The sequence below is a fragment of the Trachymyrmex cornetzi genome, unplaced genomic scaffold (genome assembly GCF_001594075.2).
Source record: "Trachymyrmex cornetzi isolate Tcor2-1 unplaced genomic scaffold, Tcor1.1 scaffold320, whole genome shotgun sequence".
Lineage (NCBI taxonomy): Eukaryota > Metazoa > Arthropoda > Insecta > Hymenoptera > Formicidae > Trachymyrmex > Trachymyrmex cornetzi.
In genome coordinates this window covers 1,480,458-1,504,124 of record NW_017297898.1, presented here as the reverse complement: position 1 = coordinate 1,504,124, position 23,667 = coordinate 1,480,458, and the positions used below count along the sequence as shown (strand labels likewise).

At 30.0% G+C, this 23,667-nt stretch overlaps 2 protein-coding genes across 6 annotated transcripts in view; both read left to right on the top strand.

Moving 5' to 3' along the window:
* Nucleotides 1-2,425: 2,425 nt before the first annotated feature.
* LOC108762736 (putative defense protein 3) lies at nt 2,426-13,226 on the top strand. 2 transcript variants are annotated; one of them, XM_018509869.1, is made up of 4 exons: nt 2,426-2,564; nt 3,289-3,522; nt 9,622-9,829; nt 12,928-13,223. In XM_018509869.1, the coding sequence occupies exons 2-4, from the start codon at nt 3,306-3,308 to the stop codon at nt 12,989-12,991; spliced, it is 489 nt and encodes a 162-aa protein (XP_018365371.1). In that variant the 5' UTR covers nt 2,426-2,564; nt 3,289-3,305; the 3' UTR covers nt 12,992-13,223. The 2 variants fall into 2 exon arrangements, with proteins under 2 accessions (XP_018365371.1, XP_018365372.1); XM_018509870.1 differs by lacking the exon at nt 2,426-2,564 and adding an exon at nt 2,571-2,656 and having other exon boundaries at nt 12,928-13,226.
* A 4,881-nt stretch (nt 13,227-18,107) lies between these two features.
* Nucleotides 18,108-23,667, top strand: part of jus (EB domain-containing julius seizure protein) — a 36,841-nt gene continuing 31,281 nt past the window's right edge. Inside the window, exon 1 of one of the 4 annotated variants that reach the window (XM_018509893.1) lies at nt 18,108-18,907. In XM_018509893.1, the coding sequence (XP_018365395.1) occupies nt 18,733-18,907 (175 nt within the window). In that variant the 5' untranslated portion in view covers nt 18,108-18,732. The remainder of the gene's footprint in view (nt 18,908-23,667) is intronic. The other 3 variants (XM_018509894.1, XM_018509891.1, XM_018509892.1) reach the window with 3 other exon arrangements.

The following is a 23,667-nucleotide window of genomic DNA, read 5'->3' as shown; positions in this document are numbered from 1 at the left end:
ATGACATGTAAATATGATCTATAGCAACAAACTTACTTTAATTAGAAAAATATTCTAATTAAAAATATTTTAAATTATTAAAACATAAGTTTTTTTATCAACTTTTTATAAGAAAAAACATGTATTACAAGAACTTATATATGTTTTAAGACAACAGGAAAGATATTTGTAAACAAATGAATACAATAAATATTTGATGTGATTTGCGATGTGATTACGAAGTAATCTGAAAAAAGTATATTCCCAGCATGTATACAACCGAGACGGTCTGAAAAGGCCGTGGAAAATCAATAATTCAGTGTGAAAAGTCGCATTGACTGAGTGAACTCACTATATACGTGTCAGAGTACATGTACAGTGAGTACAAAAAGTATTCGTACAGAGAAAATATTTTTTTAAAACTTATTTTTTTAAATTAAGTATCCAGCGAGAAATGAGTCGTCGAATTGATATTGAATCGATATCGATACGATGATTTCAATACCAATTTGACGTCGAATCGACGTTTAATTGATGATCATTTTTTGCTGGGTAATTAACAATTTATTCATAAAGTACAAAATAGATTATGGAGAGCGACTTAAAATTATCCACCACTCACTGAGCGCTACATAACCTTACGGTCTAAACACGCGCATTAGAGAAATAATAAACAGTAATAAATAAGTAAGAAATACGATATTAAAGATCATCTAGTAGACAAAGTTATTCTATGTTACGAATTATATAATAAGTATAAACATATTAATAATAGATTAATCCCTTTTTTGTTCAGTGAGCGCTCAGTAAGCGGTCGTCGCTTCTGGATGCATCCATTGTATAAAATTGCTAATTAATGTTTATTTTCTACAAATAAGATGTTTTTTATAAAAAATTTCCTTGTACGAAATACTTTTTGCTCTTACTATATGTGTAACGCGCGCACGCTTTTACATTATGCGCATTCGTTCGAAAAGTTTAGCACGCAATACGATTGCTTTGCACGACTGCAGAATATTTTATTCTATTATTATGATTCTATACTCATCCCGATCGAATGCGTAATGTTAGACGTATAATAATCGGTGAATGAGTGTGTAGCACACAAAGGAAATTATTGCATAAGGGTCAATGTTACAATTCTTGTGTAATGCAGGCCGCGAATATCACGTGCGTATCAGTTGTACGCATAACATATATTTAATAATCGGCAGTGAAAGGATCGTACTGGCAACTCGCGAAATATGTAATCGAATGTAATATGCAACAACTCAATTTGCTGTAAATGATTACAGTGTGACAAATGGATAAAAATACGAGATGCCACAGAACTTTAAAATTCCTTATCTTGCAACAGGAACTGCATATACGTTGCTTTGTCGAAATACCTGTGTCGACGTTCTTGAACTCCTTTTTATAATTTAATCTGTTTTATTTAATTGATATGAATATGAATTCCTTTCATCCATTCACTCCAGATCTTGGAAATTAATATTCATATATATTCTCTTGCAAAGCTTAAAAATATAAATGAAAGAACAACTTAATTAATTAGATTACAGAACGAAATAGCTTTAATAACGGGCAAATAATTCCGCGCGCGCGCGCGTGTGTGTGTGATAATAATTATATAATGAAGATTAAAGGCTCTCGTGCACGATAAAAAGCAATGCAAATAGCGTGACGTACATAGATATCCAAGAGTGCACTATATTACACATTCAATAAACGTATCTTTTATTTTGATTTTTACTTTGTGTTACTTAAATTAACTAATTTACGAATAAAAGAACCAATTATGATAAAATTATTAATCTCATAGAAACATAGTTTTAAATTAAAGATAAAATTCACGTATATATTTACATAAATCATGTACAAATTTTTTAGAATAAACAGCTTTATAAAAACATTTTACTTTAATTTAAAATAACTTTTTAGATCTTATTTTTCCTTTTTATAAAGAGAATTTTAATGGCCGTTTCAATTACGTACTTCTTTAATGTTCAAAAATTAAAATGCCAATGAATTGCAGAAGTATTTAATAGGAGTATAAAATGACCGAAGTGTATTCTGTAATTTCTAATGAATTTTATTAATTAAAAAATATTTGAGTTTCAAGAAAACAAGAAAATAAACAGTTTTATTATAAACTCACATGTATATAATTGCAATAAAAAAAAATAATAATGATACGTTGTTTTCCGACAAGAGATCAGTTTTATACGTACATATAATTGATGAAAATAGTAGTAGTTACATCATGTATCGTTATGTGACACGTAAAAGGAAATACATATATAATTACTATTTACGGCAGTATGTGATTTCTGCTATGTGTAAATCGTAGGTATTCTCCTAAACGAACGAAGAGTGGAACTGGTTGTAAGTTTACGGAGGAAGTGAAAGTGAAGGATCAATTTAGTAAACGCAAGTGTGCGGCTTTGTGATCCTGTGGTGGGATCCTACTAACGTTTGGCTTGCCAGCAATCAATCGAATACTGCAGTTTCTTACGTGCGGATCTGTCACGAGCACAAAATATCTTTTTATCCTTACTTGTCGTGTAAACAGCTAACTATTTCGAGTAAGTCTCTGTAATTTATCGCGAGAAGCTATTTAATTTATCGTTTGCATAAAGAAGTAATCGCTTCCGACTATCTCTTCGCGGTATTACAGGCAATTCATCTTCTCCAATCAGATTAATTTGTATTAAAATTGCCCTAAATAGTATCTTGTTATAAATTTTTTTATTGTTTAAAATTATAGGTTTATGTATTAGAACTTTATTTCTGAAATTAGTCATGTATAAAAATTTATAAAATTAATCAAATAATTTAAATTTCAGATAGTTAACTTGATATTATTTATATATAAGCTCTACTTTATATATTAGCTATATATATATATTTATTTCTATTACTCTATAATATTTATTTTTACTCTTATGGTATTTAAATTGTGGAGGCATTCTTCATGTAAAAATATTATTGGATTTGCGAAAAAACGATTGGAAATAATTAAAAAATTATTCAAATCTAATATTACACACATTCTATTCGTTCCGATAGTTTCTTCATTAGTCCAATAGTATTTTTTCATAAGGGGCTGAGCACCAGAAAAATGATATTAATATAAAATGTAAATACAAAACGTACTGTAATTAAAACAAATTATTTGAACACTCAGGGAATATAATATAATGTATCTGCATAAGTTAATTACAAATATTGAACATTCCGCTCATCCTCAGAAACAACCGGTATTAATAAAATTTTTTTGCATGTATCTCTCGCGTCGTCGGAATGAAGGAAGCGACGCGACCAAGATGCATCTTACCGGACACGTTAAGGTTTTATTCACACTCGTCCTCTTCTCGTCGATTTCCGTTTTTGGGTTTCCAGACGGTGGGCCAGTGGACGCGTGCGTAAAGCCACGACCTAATCAGCCCTATCATGGTGAAGCGCGGTCACAACCCTTAAGCACGAGCCCTTACAAGATACTGGCTTCGTCGTCGCAGTACGAACCAGGCTCACAGGTCACAGGTGAGCCAAATGGCACGGCGCGTATATTATTAAATATTATTTGGGTATTCTGGGTTAATTTCTTGCTAAACAAAACAAATGATGAAATTTTTATTAGTTAAGTCTAGAGTACCTCCGAGCGAGAGATGCTCCGCAATATAGGCTAGAATAATAAATTATGATTAATTTTATGTTTCGGAGTACACTTAAGTCTTTACAGTATACGAAGGTTTATATTGTCTGAGACAAAGCTAACAAGATATAAAAGGACACTACATATATATGTATAGGGCGAGAAGAAGCCATTGAAAGTGTTGAAACTGAATATTTTATAATAAATTAACAGAACAAGGGGGTTAAATTAAACATTGCTCTATAAAATCTTGGTATATAGTGCAAAAATTATATCTATGTTTATAAACATGTAAAAACAAATATAAAAAAAAATTAAAAATTGATTATAGTTGCATGGCTTAACGATATATGTATGAAAGATCTCGATGTGAATAATTATCTTTATGAAAAGGATTTACTTAAAATTCTTCTAAGGTAGTTATAATTATTAAATTTAAATTAGAAAACGTATTTAATAGTTTTAAAAACACTATGATTGTAACGTAAGTTCAGATAGTTATTATTCCAAAAATATTAATCGCTGCATACAACTACCTGTATTATTCATTATTTCTTATGATATTTATTTTTACAAATGTATAAACGATTGTTTTTTTTTATAGTGTAATATTTAATTCATTTTATTCTACTCATTACAAAATAACTGTAATTTAGTTTCAATAACTTTTCAATTGTTATCTCAATTAATACATTAAAAAAAGAAAAAAGAAATATTGCTAATATCTTGCATAATTAAAAAAATATAATTTCTAAAATACAATAAATTAAAATAATTATTTTGTAAAAGAAAAACAAGATAATGCAATCGTAAAGCGGAATTAATTTCTGTTTTCTTTTTTCCTTTCTATTGTTCGTTTAATTATTACTTATATAGCATTTAGTAGTTCGCTTTATATTTCGTCAAAGAAATATGTATTTTGTCCGACATGAGATAATTGGATTTATCAAAATTACAATTGCGAAACGTGTTAAATGTAACAATGTACTCCGTTAGCTTCATTGATGAACACGTCTGCACTTGTGGAGCAATGGCGAATTAGTCTACAAGAGGGATAAGTATACACCCGTTAATTTTCGAGCATGCGAACAGTTTCCTTACGTCGGTTACACATGATTAAACGTAGATGTCATTTATCCACGGAGGAAGGTTGAAATGAAAGTCTGAAATCTGTTATGCAATAAATCGTGAAACTTTGAAAACTCGTATTGCGAAGCAAATGTGTGTCAACTAATTCTTATAATGCGGATCCCATAGACCAAAATTAAATTTTTAAAAGTCCGTTTTTTTTTTCAAATTCTAAAGCGATTTTACGATTTCTTAAAATAACGTATCGCGTTTTTTTTAGACGAACAAAGAAAAACAATAAAAAACGTATAGATATTGATATTTATGGACCGATTCTTAATGACAATCGTTGATGTCAGCTTTTTTATTTTACATAATATCTGCGCCATGACATCAAGGACTGTCGTTAAGATGCTTTAACATAAATGTTGCAAAAGTGCAGGTAAGATTATATCAATTTAACGAATTTGAAATATGTTCAATTCTTTTTTGTTATAAATCACATTGCACATTTAAATAATGTTGTGTGTATTTTATAAAAGTTTCAATTCTATTATAATTGTTACTTTATATATGATAATACGTATAATTTATATTTTAAATGTAAAATTATCACTCGTCATTTTCACATTATAGTTTAAATTTATTCTTTTAAAAAATTAATATAATTCAATATTTTTTAAATTTCATTGCATTATCTGATAAACACACGATTTATTACTATGGAATTACATAGCAAAAGTTCAAATTTTTTCAAATGGATTTTAGTTGCAGCGTCAATAATATGATGTTGCCAGAATTTTTTAAGGATTTATATCTCTTCTTTGTAATTATATCTTATCCAGTTTATTCGCACCAAACTTGTTTCAAATTCCTCGACAGATATAAATTGAGATTACTGTTGCGAGCGTTATGTTTGATTATCTACTGTTTCTTTTATATCACTTTGCCGATACCGCGATGGATTTGTACAATTGAACATGTAAAATTCACACGTCTCTCTCTCTCTCTCTCTCTCTCTCTCTCTCTCTCCATGGCAATGTGTACTATATGGTTGTATTCTGATATTCACTGCCAGTGTCGAAAATCTATAGTGCACGTGTAATGTATATATTATCTTAACAAAATTACCTTTTTAAAAAAAGGTAAAAAAAAGGCGTCAAGTGTGCATGTACCCCCCATAAAAAACTGTTACATAAACTAAAAAAAACTATTACATAAATAATATAATTCAAGTGGTATAATATTGTTAATTTTTTATTATAAATTATTCCTCAGTAGTACGTATGCATGTATTTAAAAAAATGAAATAAAATCTTTAAATTGTAAAAAGAAAATATATATTTTCTTGCAACATATAACATATACTAATGTACTTTGTAAATTGCGAAAAGAACATATATTTTATTGTAACATATAACATTTAATTAACGAGAAAAAGTAATACGTACCTTTATCTTTCTATTCAAGAGTCTTTTTTATTTGCAATGGAATACAACATTTAATCTCAAAAAATTGAAGACGATCACAAAATGAAAAAATTTTATTAAAATAACAAAATTTTTTATGTAATAAAACTTGGCGCGCTGCTAGACCTCAAAATATAATAAGTAAATGTTACATAAAAGAAATAAATGATGTTTACTGTTTAATTAACATTAAAATTACAATCACAATTACACACACACACACACACACACACACAACTAAGATTATAATTAATTTTAAATCTACTTTTAAATTGAACTTAAACCACATGTCTTACAGTCTCTGAAATCATTATCCTATTCTTATACGCTTTTACAATATATAACGCACACCATATAAATACTTATCCTATATTAAATCTAAGCCGCATACCTATCTAAATTTGCTCACACATATGAACACGCTGTATATTATTAATTCACCTCATTTTCTTTCTTAAATTTCTTCATTACTTTTCATATTTGGTATTTTTAATTATTTACTCGTACATATACACACACTGTATATTGTTAGTCCACCTCATTTTTTTTCTTAAATTTCTTTATTATTTTTCTTATTCGGTATTATTTGATGATCATCTTATTATATTTTGAGGTCTAGCAGCGCGCCAAGTTTTTCTACATAAAAAATTTTGATATTTTAATAAAATTTTCTTATTTTGTGATGCTTCGTCTTTAATTTTTTGATATTAAATGTTATATTCCATTGCAAATATAAAAGACTCTTGAATAGAAAGATAAAGATACGTATCACTTTTTTTCGTTAATTAGGGGTAATTTTATAATAAAAAATTAACAATATTACCACACTTGAATTATATTTATGTAATAGTTTTTTATGGGAGGTACATGCACACTTGGCGCCTTTTTTTTACCTTTTTTTAAAAAGGTAATTTTGTTATTTTGAAAACCACATGTGTAATCCAAGAAGTAGTATTTTGTAGAACTTTTTGATCTGACTGTTGAACGGAAGTTATTATTTTCGGTAATATTCATGGCACATCTTTAATTTTACGATAATTCTTATGAAATAGTAATAATTTGTGCTTCTAGTTTATGTAGTCGTTTTAGCCAATTATATTCAATAATTGCTTCTTCATTAGTTATTATAGATGAAGAATCATAATTAATCAAATACGCATACACCCAAAAAAATAATCTAATTGTAAAGTGAAATTTCCGGTAACCTCATATTCTAAGCAGAAACCTTTACAGAAAGAGTATTCCTCTTCCAATACACTGGACTATTCATCAAAAATGTATTGGAGATTATTCTAACAGTTTTCCTCTTGTATGAAGAGGAATATATTTACTGAAAGCGGAGTGCCCTCTTACGAATAAATTATATTAGGAACAGCAAGATGTTTACTGCAGATGCAAAACAAAAGTATTCTAACTGTAAGAATATTGTGCTTAGCACATTTTCCTCTTGATTTCAGAAGATTCCTCTTAAGGCCGTATATAAGAATAAAATCCTCTAAGATTTAGCGGTTTCTGCTAATATTAAAATTATTTTTTTTTTGGTGTAAAGATTCACTTTCGTTACTAATTTTACTTTAATTTTATATTAAAATTAGAATTCTATGAAGGCATTGTGAACAGCAGCTTAATGGACAAAACGCTTTATATATATTTTACATGTACGACTAAAAAAATTTGAAAAGTTGAAATTTCCCTTTTTGGGAAACGATCTCCAGATATCAGTATCAGCTGCACAAATTTTATTTAGACTGGTTGCAATCGAAAGATACCGATGACATATAATAAAAGTGTTTTTAGATTTTTGATTGCGGCTTTAGTTTCTGAGTAATTTTAATCTAAAGTGTATAAAAATTTAAAACGGACCGCTTGACCGCTTGACGTGTGAACGTCATTGCGTATAAGGTAAAATCAGGGATTATGGCATAGGCTACTAATATGGAATAGTGGCTTATTTTGTAAACAAAGCATTGCAATCTGGTGGCAATCGCTGAAAGTTATTGCAACTGTTACCAAACATATCATAACAAGCAATGAACTCGGTCCAACCGTTTTGCTACAATTAACATTTATTCATTTTCGTTACGTCAGGAGATCCGGCAGTTTCTTCTAAAAAGTGTTTTCACAAATTGAAGGTAAGTTTTTTTAATGCTTATATTACACAGACGCTTTTAATAATGTTGCATGAATAATATTATGCAGATTAATTGCTATTTCAAACTAGTTTATTGCTACGGAAAGACTTTATTTGTCATGACAACATGCAGGTAATGTGGAATACATCGAGGGTTGAGAATATAACGTTTGAAAATATAACTTTTTTATTCTTCTTCTTGTGAATAATGTTTATTTTAGATGCTAATATTTATTGTACGTTATAATTTAATGATTCAAGATTTAATTTTATTCTTTATTGTCCATGCGTAATAACGTTCATAATGATGCTATTATATTTTCTGTGTTATTGTATAATAAAAATTGAACAGTTTTCTATTTTTCTTGATCAGTTTACATAAATAAATAAATTTGGATTCATTTATTGTGTTATTTATTACTATGGCCAAAATTTCATCGGTATTCCATATTACATCCCATTTTTTAGATCCCCCATTTTCTCACTTTTGACTTTTTTGTTAATATTGACGTTGGACTTAAATTTTGGCGACTTTTATTTATTGGATGTTGTAGCTAACATATTCCTCAAGAGTTCTGTGTAAATTTAATAAAGTTTTCATATGCATTTATATCGGAGCAATGTTAATTTAAAAAAAGCTATTCTATAATCCCTGCTTTTACCCTATATTCATGCCGTTACCAAATTCGCGACGAATCGCAAATTTGGTAAAGGCACGAATATATACGCAATTACGTTCACATGTCAAGCGGCCTGTTTTATATTTTTATACACTTTTAATTTAAAAGTAACTTATTGAAGTATTAAAGTATAAACTATATAATGAAATGTCGACATATAATACAGTGCTAATGAAACTATAGATAAATAAATCGGTAAATGACAGCAATAAACGAGTGCCATCTACCATCGAAAATATGAAAAAGAGATGACTGTTTGAGCCGATGACGTATCTTACATATAATTTTGACATTTCGGATTTTGCATCACGATATCTCCATTCGTAGGACACGTAGAGGTAAAATAAACGCTTATTATATAATTTGGACTCAATCTATCGATTGAGCTCATATTCAGAACTCGATTGGTCTAGCCTTTATTAAAAAATCGATAATTTTGGATGCTCGCAACTCGCTGACTCGCGTAAAGATACGGGGTCTCGCGCTGAGCACTTGGCGCGAGACACTACCGTGTCTCTCGATAGATTTTCAGTACTGGCAGTAAATATTGGAAGGTAACTTATATATAAGAGGCAAGTTGAACTTTATCTGAGCGAATGGCGTCGATAGTTATCACAACTTAGCTCGTTTATTTTTCAGTCACCATTGTGGGTGCCCAGTTCAAAGGATTCTTCGTGCAGGCACGTGATACCACTTCGAACAAATGGATTGGATCTTGGACGCGTACGCCGAACACAAATATACATTCCGAGTGTAGTGCTGTGACGCACGCTGATCCACATGATAAAGAGCAAGCTACCTTCATCTGGAACGCACCAGCGGACGCACGAGGAAGTGTTTACTTCACGTGAGTGCTATAACGAGATTCTTTAACAGCGGAAGTCCCGTGGGAAATGTCCATTCAGGCATTAATAATGGAATGTAGGAAGGACAATGTTGAGAGTCGCAAATTGCGGCACGAGTCCTTGAAACTTGCATTGTTTGTATAATTATCAGGCATTCTATGAAAGATATAACTTCAATGAGAGATATACGATGTTATGCTAAAAATGCATGTACGTTTGTAATTGAAATGGTTGTTTAAGAATTATGCAATGAAATTTCCGGTAGTAATTTATATTAATTGCATATTTCATAACTATTGTGAGCGTATAGCTCAAGCTTATATGCATTTTATTCAATACAGTCCACTTTTCAAAGCTACATAATTATAATTAAATAATCACTCTTGATAGCAAAATATCTCAACTTTCTTATTTTTATTAAGAAGTTTTTATTTGAGGAAGAAATGAAATTTTCGATGATTAGACATGTTTTAAAAAATCACATAAGAATTATTTATATTACTTTTAAAAGATATAAAAGATAAAAGATATACAATATAAACAACGTTAAAAAGCTATAAATAAAAGTTGCACACATAATTTTATATATAATTCAAATAATTTTAAAACATTTAAAAAGTCATTATGTTCTAAATTGATTTCTTCTTTCATAACATAGTCTTTCTTTTTTCACAAGTACGTTACTCGGATTAAGCCATACTATTATTATATATAATCTTAAGTTTTTTTATTATTAATGAAGATGTCAAAATATTAATTTTTGTACGTGTTTTAAAATTCTTTTTCACGAATTTATACTTCGCGGTGCGTCCGTGACGAAGCAAATTTAATAATAGTAAAACGAGGACACGTAGTTTGATCGTCAATTTAGCTGTAAAAAATTCTTTATATTAAATTTTTTTTAGAAAGATTTTATAGATGATAAATAATACTCATATATACTTAATTAATTCTTTCTTGAAAATATGAAGAATCTCTTAAAGTATCTTTTTAAAACTTGAGATCCTGTAATCTTAATCCTTTTGATCATTAATGAGGATATTAAGTCATTTTTTTTGTACGTATATTCTCATAAATATATTTCATGGTGCAGTTGAATCAAATTTAATAACTGTTAAATGAGATATAGATATAACCTATCTAATGCACGCTCAATAATTCGCGGTTGGTTCACGATGGTACAGCAAGATTAATTGCATGATGTTAGCCGCTGGAAATAATTGCTTTTATAATTTGGTCATATTATTATTCGTAATTCCACGCATACATGAAACTTATTAATAATTTGATAAATTTTCCAATAGAAAGTTGAACCGCAAGTTGTCGATTTCTCGCCTTGAACGACTCTTGTGTGTAAAAAATAAGCGCTATAAAATGTTTATTGTTATAAATTGCCTTGATATTTAATCAAATTATACAAAACGTTTCTGTATAAATCTTACATTATCAAACAAAAGATTTCTTGACCAGTATTTCTTGATTTTTAGGAATTCTTAAATAAATTTTAAATTAATTCTTTTTATTAATAACGGGGAATTGAAAATTGAAAGAATATAATTATTATATTATAAGATAAAATTAAATTAAAGGCTTTTCTATAAATTTTAAAATATAATTACAAGAGAGAGAGAGAGAGAGAGAGAGAGAGAAGAGTTTGAAATTGTTTCATTTTTAGAACATTGCAATGTAGAATATTTTTCGAAATTTTTTCTCTTCTTCATACTTTTAAGAAAATACCAACGATAAAAATAATAATAAAGAATACGGGTAATGAGAGCGTTAATACAGCGCGGAAATTGTTGCGCAATTCATATAATATTCATATAAAATTCACATAATATATTAATAATCTACAATGTCGATACAAACTTCTTTGGACGTTTCGAATCATCATTAGCAAAGTTAGGGATAATTTTCTTTTTTGATGTCTTTACAATATATATATCTATAGTTGGAATTAAATTCTATGAGACTGAAGATGAACATATCCCTACTGTCTGATTGGAAGTTGCCAAAGTCTCTTTGCTGTTTAGCCAAGCAACTAACTGAAGAGTACAATGAACAAAGAAATTAATTGTATTGTGATTAATTCTCTGTATACTTATTCTCTACTCACTTTCCGTCTCCATAGATCATATAATCAATTATTCCAAGCGTAGCATGTCAAATTATAAAAAAGAAGATTACAAAAAGTAAAAATTTTGTTTTAGTATAAAATATAAAAATTGTTACAAAAATTATCCAGATAGAGGCCAAACAAGCAATAACTGTCAAAATTTTACTCTCAGAGCCACGTCCGCATAGAATAATAAATAATTACAGGTCAGACTCTTATAAATGTAATCTATATTATGTATAAAAAGCGTACTTTTTTAACTATTTATTAACAATTTTTTAGGTAATAAAATAGCATTTAAATTTACCAACAATTTATACAAATATATTATTTTATTTTTAATCAAAAAATTTTTAATTAAAAAAAGTTATCGGTCAATTGTATAAAAACAAACATTAAAACATCAAGGGTTAAGAGCGCAACAGCAAGTTAATACATGCTAATATTTTAATTTATAAACAAATTTAACAACATACGTTTCGACCAATACATTCCGATCATTTTCAATGTTAATACCTAATAGAACATGTTAAAAAGAAACGTTTCTAAATACATATTAAACTTACTTAATTTTTCTTTCGAAAAATCGCGTATATCGGCGCAGGTGGGATTAAATCTGGATCTACAGATCGCGAATTAATCGCACAGAGCGACAAGCCACTCGATGTCTCATCAATGATAAATTTACCAAAGCATTTTTCATTTAAAAAAGATTAAATCTATTATGATACATTTATTTTATATATCTATAATTAATGTGTCAAATTATAATATCTTTTAAAATGTATTTAAAAATAATTTGAATTGGCTGCTCCAATTTGTTATATTTGAAATTAAAAATGGTTTATGAGAATTGTAGAAGAAAGTTAGGTATATAATTTAATTATGTTTTAGTAAATATATATATTTATGTTTAAAAGTGTTTTAATAATTTGTTTTAATAATATACATCAATAATTTATTTTAATAATATACTTTTTTTAGTGGAACTGTACTGAAGGACTATGCAACATTCTGGTCCGAGCTTGTGTCACAGGTGGCACAATAATTCAGCATACTGTTTGAATATTTACTCGTCGACGAAGTGCTTTCGCCAAAGGATATATTCCATCTTTACACAAAAACTTTTTAATTTTATTCGTGCATTGGATATTTTGATATATTTGGGACATGTTATGCAGTATATATTTTACATAAATCTTGTATTTTTGTACCATCGCAGAAATGCCAAGCATTTTAAATAATAAAAGATCATCGAAATGGATACATTGTTCGTTCTATGCGTTCGTTAGTTTCTTTATTTTCATTAATTTCTCTCCAGAGAGAGCAAATTTTTAAGGAACAATTACCGTGATATTTATTCATCAGATGTCTTCTCCTGCTGTTGGTTTATTTGTTTCCTAATAAAATAATAGAGAAAAGTCGCAAATATATGAATAAAATTCTCGACATGTCGTACACGGTTTTGTAATAATCAATCGGTCGATCGAATGTGAATTATTATTTCTGCAGCGTCCTAGAAGAACTCGTTTTGCTTCGAAATGCTATTAAGGAAGGTTACTCAAGTCGGTTGGCCAAACATGTAACATAGTTAGGTATCGATGAAAAAGGAAATAAACGATTTCTCGTCGTTTCATAAAATTTCGCAATACAAAAATCTTTTATTAATTATTATTTAAATTCGAGTCAAAAGTGTAGAAATTCGTTTAAATATATATTAGATCATTTGAGTAGGTCGGCTTATGGTACAATAATTTTGTTGTTGCGTTTTACTTTTGCAATATAACACAAAATTTATAACAAAGTAGAATATAAAACATTTAGAAATTATAAATTTTTTCCTTCAAAAATGTGTATGTATTTTATCATAACAAGATATAAAATTTCTTCCTCCCATCTTAAACATCTATTTAAAAAAATAATATCTTTCTAAAGTTAGAATTTTATATATAGGGTGGGGAAAAAGTACCGGGACATCTGAATATCATAGAAAATAGTAGTATTACAGAAAAGTGTTTCAGACAAAAGTTGTAGGATTCCAAAAGATCTATTTACTGATCGTATCCGTTTGATCTTGCGTGGCGTCTTCAAGGTCAGGTCAAAGTCAGATCAATTTTTTTAAATGGAGTACCTTATTTTTTATTACATATTCTTATAGCACATCTCGAGAGCTTTCCAAAATACTATAATAAAATATTTTTTCATGAAATACTTTTGGAGTTATAAGGCTCGAAAGTTACAGTACAGTTGACATTAGCATTACGCAAATTGTCCGATAGACGGCTAAAACCTCTTGAATGCTGTTCAAGATCATGTCCTGGATAACATTTGTCAAGATCAAGGTTGTTTTTTTATTTTCATTTTTACATAAAAATGAATTTTCAGTGCAAAAATGAAAATAAAAGAAACAATCTCCAGTGACTTTGATCTTAACAAATGTTACCTAGGACATGATTCTGAACGACATTCAAGAGGTTTTAGCCGTCGGTTGGGACACCTTGCGTAATGCTAATGCCGGCGGTAGTATAACTTTCAAGCCTTATAACTCCAAAAGTATTTCATGAAAAAATATTTTATTATAGTGTTTTGGAAAGCTCTCGAGATGTGCTATAAGAATATGCAATGAAAAATAAGGTGCTCCATTTAAAAAAATTGATCTGACCTTGACCTGACCTTGAAGATGCCACGCAAGGTCAAATGGATATGATCAGTAAATAGATCTTTTGAAACTCTATAACTTTTGTCTGAAACACTTTTCTGTAATACTTGTATTTTCTATGATATTCAGGTGTCTCGGTACTTTTTCCCCACCCTGTATATGTATATATAAGTTTTTTTTTTAATTAAAAGCGTTGTATCATTTAAAGTTTGTGCGATTATGTTGATAAGGTAGTTGAAAACTAGGTTGTTTAACTTTTTGCTTTATTTGTCTGACTCACGCATTGTGCAAATGCAAATGTAATGCAAATTACAATTTTTAATAAGTATAATCTAATTCAATTATCGTTTAATATTATAATTTCATAGAAAAATAATATGGAACGTTATTATATGATAAAATTCGATTCATGACTTCATACATCATTTCTAAAAATCGTTGCTGCACATCATATTGGAGGGACACGTAAGTAAACTTCAGTGGATTACTGCATCTCGCTGCTTCTTGGCGAGGGTTCCGCCATTTCCTCATCCCGTTAATGGATCTCAGCACGCTTTTACGTGAGCAAAAGGATCGAGGAACGCGTTACATAAGACTTCGCTTGTCGGGTAAAAGTGGGCCACACTGGTATTACAAACCTGACAAGTCTAAGACTCCTTTTTTCTTGCTCTTGCCTTTGGCTCTGCTCGAAGGGACCCAGGAAATTGATCCCGCATCGTCGTTATATTTCTCTTGATAGACATCAAGATGTTGACATGAATATCCACCCATTACGTAGCTCTTTTCACTTCTTATTTTTTTATTTTAATGATTAATAGTCGCAGAATAATAAATTATATAAGCTATTATACTTACTATACAATGTAATAATTTGAATAACTAATTATCGAGTTTGTCACCAGCTTAGCTTAATATTTTGAAGAAGATTAGATGGGAGATATTAGAAATACGTACGTTGCTTTTTGGCGAGGAAAGAGTTAAGTATATCATATAATCAATGAGGTTATTATTAGGATATGGATGGATGTTATAAATGGACGGATAAAAAGGAAGCGACGCTTTAATTACATGTATATTCAGAATGAAAAATTGAATGATAATAAACTAGAAAATAAATTATATTTTCGTTCATAATATTAATCACAGTTATCAGAAAAGCAAAACAAAAACTAAGTAATATTAAAATTACTTAATAAATATAATAAGATAAAGCTAATATGCATCTAACAGATTGCATAAGTCCATGCAATAATTATAAATTATGTATTAAAAAAGATCAGTAATGAAAATATAAAGTGTATACATAAATAAATAGTAAGAACTTTAATTTGCAATAGTTATTGCAATGATACTAAAGCATTTTGAAAAAAGATTACGTTAGATATATTCGAATGACATTGTAATGGCATGCACAATTAATATTAAAGGCGACCCGGTGACGCAGCATTACATTGCATTAGAAGTGAAATATAATTATAGCGTCCGTGTCCCATGTAACTAGTCAGCGCGTCGATAATTATCACCTGAAATTGATCGACATGTGTGCACGATTCCTGATGAACTAGTTAGTGTGATTCCGCTGCATCGTCCATTAAATTCCACCTACGCGAATTATAAAGATCTTTTGACAATTTATGCGCATCTCTACAGTAATTTATGATCACTCCTTTGTATTAAGTTTAATACATCGATGTATGCAATTTGTAACATTTAATAATTGCCCATAAATTATAAATTATAACATCTGTAAAATATAGATTATTTTCATGTAAGTATTAGAATTTTGCAACATAAAATGTGATTTTTGGCAACTACAATACCGTCTTGGACACGAATAGCTTTCAAATACATCAACAGGAAGTAATGTTTCGTTTACACACTATAAATTTTTAATATTGCGTAATATTGTATATTTAATATATTTATATATATTATGTAACATATTTATTTATTCTGATAACGTATAATATTACACATTTTTTATTTATGTTAATGTGCAATATATTTTATTCACGTCTCGTATTAATCACATAATTTTTTCGTGCTATCCACAATATTAATCTTAATTGGCACTCGTTTCATGTTTGCGGAATAAGCAGTGTGTATGGCAAAGTTTAGCTGACGTCATAATGTAGCAAACCATCGATCAAGAAGTAAAATTATGATCGCACGGTTAGATCCAGAGTTTTCATGGAAATACTCGTATGCGTCATCCATATCTATAATGCATAAAGTTCTATATTAATGGTGCTCATAATAACAGATGAAATACCGAGAAAAAAATATATACCTTAAAGAAAATTAAATATAAAATAAATACAAAAAAATAATTCAAGAAATGTTATAATTTAATTTTCATTATTATTCTATTTTGCGGTAGTGGCTATAAAAACAGATAGGAAGCATTCAAGAATAAAAATAATTATCAGTTATAACTTATTATTTTTATTAATTTTAATTGCAAAGAATTTGTCAAAATGAGTTTCGACAAAAGAAATTTTTTTGAAAAAAAGTTAATAAATTTAATTCATTTATTAAAAAATGATACATAATAGTATGTATAAAAATTGTTAATATAATACATAATGATAATACATATAAAATTACTAATAAATTATTAATAAATTGATTTATTCATATATACAAAACATTTTAAAATGAAACTTTGATGAAACTTAATTTCTACATATTGCATACTTCATTTACGAAGTAAATTTAATTTGAAAAAGCTATTATTTATTACAACTTTTAATTACATATGTAATTAAAAGTTATAATGAATAATAGTTTTCTTTCAAATTAATAAATTAATAAATTCTTTTAATCTAAATTAATAATTCTTTTAATAAATTAATAAATTCTTTTAATAATATATTCCATTTATTAAATAACTCCATTTAAATAAATTCAAAGTAGATATCTGAGAATGTAAAGCATTTAAAGTTTGAACACATCAAAATTTCTTCAGATTGTTGTGAATCGCGAGCTATCATCACTCCGTCTTATTTAAGAAAGTGATCGATCAAGAAAAATGAAGATACTTTCCAGATTCTCCGGTATCATATGATATTTATATTCATATTTATGTAGCGTAGCGAAACCGTCTACTCCTGATATATCACCGCGGTTTCGCGAAAGTTGCGCGATTGTGCATCCCTTAGAAGTGGGGATGCAGCACGGGGTGCACGATTGTGTATGTCCTATGCGCTGCGTCATTACCAGCACACCGTTACACGTACATACAACACATTGACGACGAAGAGGACGACGACGATGGTGTCGCTTTACATTCTCATCGTCTAAGTGGCGGTACACCGGACGGGTCTTGTCCGAAGAATGACTCAGAGGCACTGTACTCCGTCGCTGTCTATACGACGGCGATGGTGGCCTGAAGGGGATGGATACCACGGAAAGCGACACCACCACCACAACACACCATACCACATCACATCGCGCTACATCGGTGGTCAAGGGGGTGGAAACGTGGCTCGTTCATATTGCGCAGAACGTCGGCGCCTTGGCGTCGCGACGACCCTCGTTGGGGTGGTTGGGGTGAGTCAGGTCGGTCGTTGCTTGGTGCCCGTGCCTTCTCGGTTCCCGCTACGGTACGCTACGGCACAATCGCACAGTGTACGTACACGACGACGCGACGGCGACGGCGACGGCGACGGCGACGGCGCGAGCGCACGATCGTCGGTCCCACCATCTCGCTTTCGTCCGGACTGCGCCTCCGTTGTCCGATTCGGAATCGCACGCGCCAACTCTTCGCGATCAAGCGAGGGAGTCTGGACGCGCCACTCGCCAGACGCGGCGGCGTGACGTTTTGAACGACGACGACGAGGACCGTTAGATCGCTAAGGGCGCGGGGGGGATCCACGCGGACGGAAGGAAGAGAGAGATAGAGACATAAGAGGAAGAAAGCTACGGCGTCGAGTTCCGCGGTGGCGACTATGCGCGTCATCGATCGCGCGCACCTCCGCGATCGGCCGGAGATGTGATACCGGAAGTAGGCCAGGCAGGGTTGACCTGCGTGGGCGTGCAGGTACGCGACGTACGGGTGCGTGCGTGCGTGCCGTGCATAGGCCGCAGGTGTGCCGCGTGGACCCGCGGGGGGGCCAGCAGTCGTAGAGATGAGCGTCGCCGCGATAACCTGCCCGTCACCGACGTACCCGACGTCGGGGACCAACCCCTGGTGCAGTACCACCGCTGTGCGGCTGCTCTGCGTCGTCTTGGTCTCCTCTTGGATTATCCTCGATCAGCCGGCCCTGGGTCTACCGAATCCCTCGGAGCTCACGACCGTAGAAAGTAAGACCTTTAAATAGTTTCAACCGCGCTCATACGAGACTCGTATGACTCACACTCTCTCTCTCTCTCTCTCTCTCTCTCTCTCTCTCTCTCTCTCTCTCTGCGCGCCACGAATAACAAAATGACATTTCTCTCAAAAGAGAAATAATATGCACAAACGAAAAATGATTGAAATTTGATTGGAAATAACTGGTCTGCAGTTATTTACTTCGTACTAATGATCTTCATTCGCTAGTTTTGCACGCGCGATTGTTTTATAATATATTTGAAAAATAATGATTAATTACATAATTTATTGTATGTATATATACACTGTTAATAATAATAGTATATAAAATATTTAAAACAAAAAATATAAAATATTTAAAACAAAAGTTGTAAAGTATTGTTTATAGAAGTTTTATAATTTCTTCTGTAGTTACCCAATACAGTGGCAAGTAAGGATATTTTATCCGTAGATACTTCAATCCAATGTCATAAAAAACACTAATTTCTTTAATTTTTTTTTAATTCAAATATTTATTTTATTTAGAAATTAATTCCATTTTATATTAAATATCTCCAATACAGTCAGTTTCGCATTTAATATCTCCAATACGGTTTTCTATAACGATATCAAACAAATTTTTATGATGAAGAAAAGTTAAGATCAAATCTCACAAGATTCTAAGTAACAATGGAAAAGTGTGAAAAAATATCCGAAAGACATTTAAAGTTTATGACGTTTGAAAGATCATCAAGTCTTTTAAATAATATTTTAAACTTTCCTATTAATTATTTTGAATAAAATTATAAGTAAGATTTTATCAAGATCATAGTGTTGATGATGATATTGCATGTATAAGATACGGGATGCAAACTATATCATAAATAGTTACGTATGTCAAACAAACATAGTATTATTATCTACATATAACGTGCGATAAGCCAAGTAAACTTCCAAGATTTTACTCGGTTGAAATTTTGAAATAGTTGATGCAATTATTCTGTAATTTGATAATTCGCATTAAAATGATCATACTATACAATATAAATTATTATAATAAATGAATTAATTATAATAAGTTATTGTACTATATACAACGTGTGATAAAACAAAGAAATTTCCAAGATTTTTGTAAAATTTGATATGTAATATGTAAATTCACACCGAATTATTTAAGTACTAAAGATCTAGCTTGATCGTTTATAAGGCCTTTATTTCTTATTTGTTGTGTTTTCACATCACGATCTTAAACGATACTTCATCCAAGATTTTTGTTTGTGATTATTTCTTTCCATTAAAAAGTCGACAAATCGATTTAATTTAATAATTTTATAATGCACATAGTAAAATTTTAAAATAGAAAGTTTTTCTTTTTGAAAACATTTACTTCATTTAAATGGAGTTATTCTTCGTGACATGTGTACATTTGTTTAGATATCTGGTTTCTTTAATTTCTTTTGTGTGCAATTACATAAAACGCGCATGTCGTGCGAAGGACATCGTCTGATTAAAAAGCGAGTAAGTTCTCCTGATAAAATCACCAAGTGATGCGGTGTTAATACAGTAAAGCTTGCGTCAGACTGCGCGATTCATGGTGACACATATCTCTTGATTTTGCCAAAAGAAGTCACGTCGCTATCGAATTGGCATGAATAGTAAACGACAAATGCGAATTCGATGAATATTTCTATTCACACTATTCGCAAATCTCATACGAATAGCAAATTTCGAGTTGTCCCAAATGGCGCATTGCTGGCGCAAGTTTAAGGACGTTTTAGCTGCTTTTTCTGTTGAAAGTAGCCAAATCAGCTTAACAATCAGTCAAAATAAGTTAATATCAACTAATATTATTCAAAAATTTTTGATGATATTAGCTCGCAAATATATTCTGAAACCAATTACAAAAAACAAAACAAATAATTTAGCTTATAATGGTTTTATGCAGCATAATGACCATATTTTTCTGCAGTTTTAGGTCAATAACTTTTAAAAGAATAAATGAATCCAAATAAACTTTTGCATGAATATTTATTATTGTGGAACAGTATGTTTAATTCTCTTACTTCCTCATCAAATTTATAAATAAGTATTACAAAACACGGTTTTATATAAGAACCAAGATTAAAACAAAAATAAAAAATAAAAATAAAAACTTTTAAACCAATAAGGGAATAAGGGAAGTGTCCAAATTTTATAGAGATATTTAGAAGTAATAATGAAACAATCTATAAAATTTTTACATTTTTGGTAATGTTTTAAGATGTAATCAATACAACTTTAAAATCTCGCATGAATAGAGTTCGTCGTTGATGATAAATCCTGTATTTTTATTGCCGTGTGACACTGAAATATCGCGACAAATATTGCAAATCAAACGGCATATATCTATGACAGCGGGAAATGAGGTTTGATATCGATAGAGAAGAGATAAGAAGATAAAGTGAGATTTATCTGTTTAAATTTTCAAAAGTTACAACGACGTTTGCTGCTAACTTTGTCAATTTCAAAATAAAATAGTATCGATTGTAGCCTTAAATATACTTGTCCCTCGATTTATACGATATATACTTTTTTGCGCGATATATACTCTGCACATTTACGGCTCTCGGAAACCCTACGGATTGAGAATTGCTTCATTATTTCCGAACGCATCTTCTGTAATTCTATGCTATGGAATAAAAGATTTGTACCCGAATAGATCAAATAAATAATGTTCACATAAATAGATAGTGAATTATAAAACAATCTTTTGTTATGATTATTTTTTTCATATTAATGTATTAATATATTGATGTATATATTAGATATATTAACAAATATATTTAGGAGATCTTACTTTTCGTAATCCGCCAATAATTACTTGAGAATATTAAACAAAACAAAATATTTTTTCTGGAAAATTTTGAAATTCTAGTCTATTCTTGCTTGTAATAAAAAGCTATTGTTTTATCAGGTCATCTGTAATCTTCCTGTCTCGTTTTGCTGTCTCGAAAATTTATACGGATCGGTCATCGTAAAAGATAATGACTTATAGATAGCTAAAATGTTTTTCTTCAAATAGTTTTCCATATTTTTTTAGGAGGAATTTTATCTAGTTTTCTGATAGCTTTCATCTTTTATTCATCTTAATCCGCACACAGTTACTGTAGACTAACACAATTTCGAAAAGAATACGAAGTTCTACTTCTTCGTGCTGAAAATTTGTTGGTTCAGGGTTCTACTAACGATTCGCATTCATAGCTTATTGAATTCGTTTCGATTTGTACAAGGTATATTTTTCGATTCAATGGATTGAATTCTTCAACAATATCGATTACTACAGAATATTAGAAAATCCTTTTCGTTTAGTTTGAAAAATGTATGTAAATTAACTTTGTGATATTGGAAAGTAATATTAGTCTTTTATGATTGAATTTTTAACCGCAAGTCAATATTTAATTTTGTAAATCCAATCAACTTTCACACTTTGTAGTTTTTTAAAAAATTTAAAAGAGCATCAATTATAAATTATAATTATATATATTCATTGTTTTCCGACTGTTTAAAAAAAATAAAATATCATTTGTTAGTTTTACATTGCGGAAAAGTAACTTAAATCTTAAAGTTTATTTAAAATCTCATACGCAAGATGACAATTATAATTGCGATTATAAAAAGGATAGCGCAACAAATAAAAACATTTGCGATATTATGGACCTGTTGCAGAGTAAAAACAAATTTGTTGAAATCAATTATGAAAACTGAAATACTTACGTCATTCGAGATTTCAGTATGCTTTGTCTATGTCGGTTTATACGCGTCAATCAAAATAATTCTAATATATTTATTTTATTTTGATAATTATCTTGACTGTGTGTGCTCTTCATTTTTTATTTAGAAGTTGAAACACACTTCTAAATAAAATTTATTTGCTTTGATTCTGTCAACAACATATCTTATTTAAGTGTTACGTCAAGTTAATCAACATAAAAATGTCATATCGATTTACTTAAGATGTTCATTGGTCCAGTGGCCTTATACTATGATTGCGCAGCTTTATTTTATGTATTATGGCCTTTATGAAACGTTATACTTTTGTTTTAATAAAATTTTATTTGTTTTATTAATGCTATTATAAAATTAACAAGATCATTTTTAATTAAAATAATGCTAACAATACAATATCATTACTTCTCGTATACTCTCTTTTTCTGTTTGTTTATTCCTCGTTTTCTTTGTTCTGCTATTTATTTATCAGATTAACGTTAATTTGCAGATGAACTTTCTGTGCTTATTACGTGCTGCCAGAACATTATTGAATTATCTTTAATGGAATTGATGGAATTAAGCCTAACAATTTGTTTCTCTTAGCTTAATTTGCATTCTAGTAAAATTAACATTATCTTATCTGCTAATTCAGAAATATACTTTAAAAGTGAGAGGAAAAGAGTGAGAGACACAGAGAGAGAGAGAGAGAGAGAGAGAGAGAGAAATAAATTTTTATATATATTTTCATATACATATATATTTTATAAATATAATGCTATATTTTGCAAAATATAAAAGATCTTACAATATATAAAAAGTTTGATTAGGGATTCCACAAGACGAAACGACGAGATTTTAGGAAATATCGTCTTGTCTTGAAAAAATCTTAAAATGTACAGGGTGTTACAGATACATACTAGACAGTACGACGAGTTGCGCAGCAAACTTTGTATGGCCAAGCATGGTTTAATAGACAATGACAGTGACTTTATACATTAGAAAGTTTATACTACAAAATTTTATTATT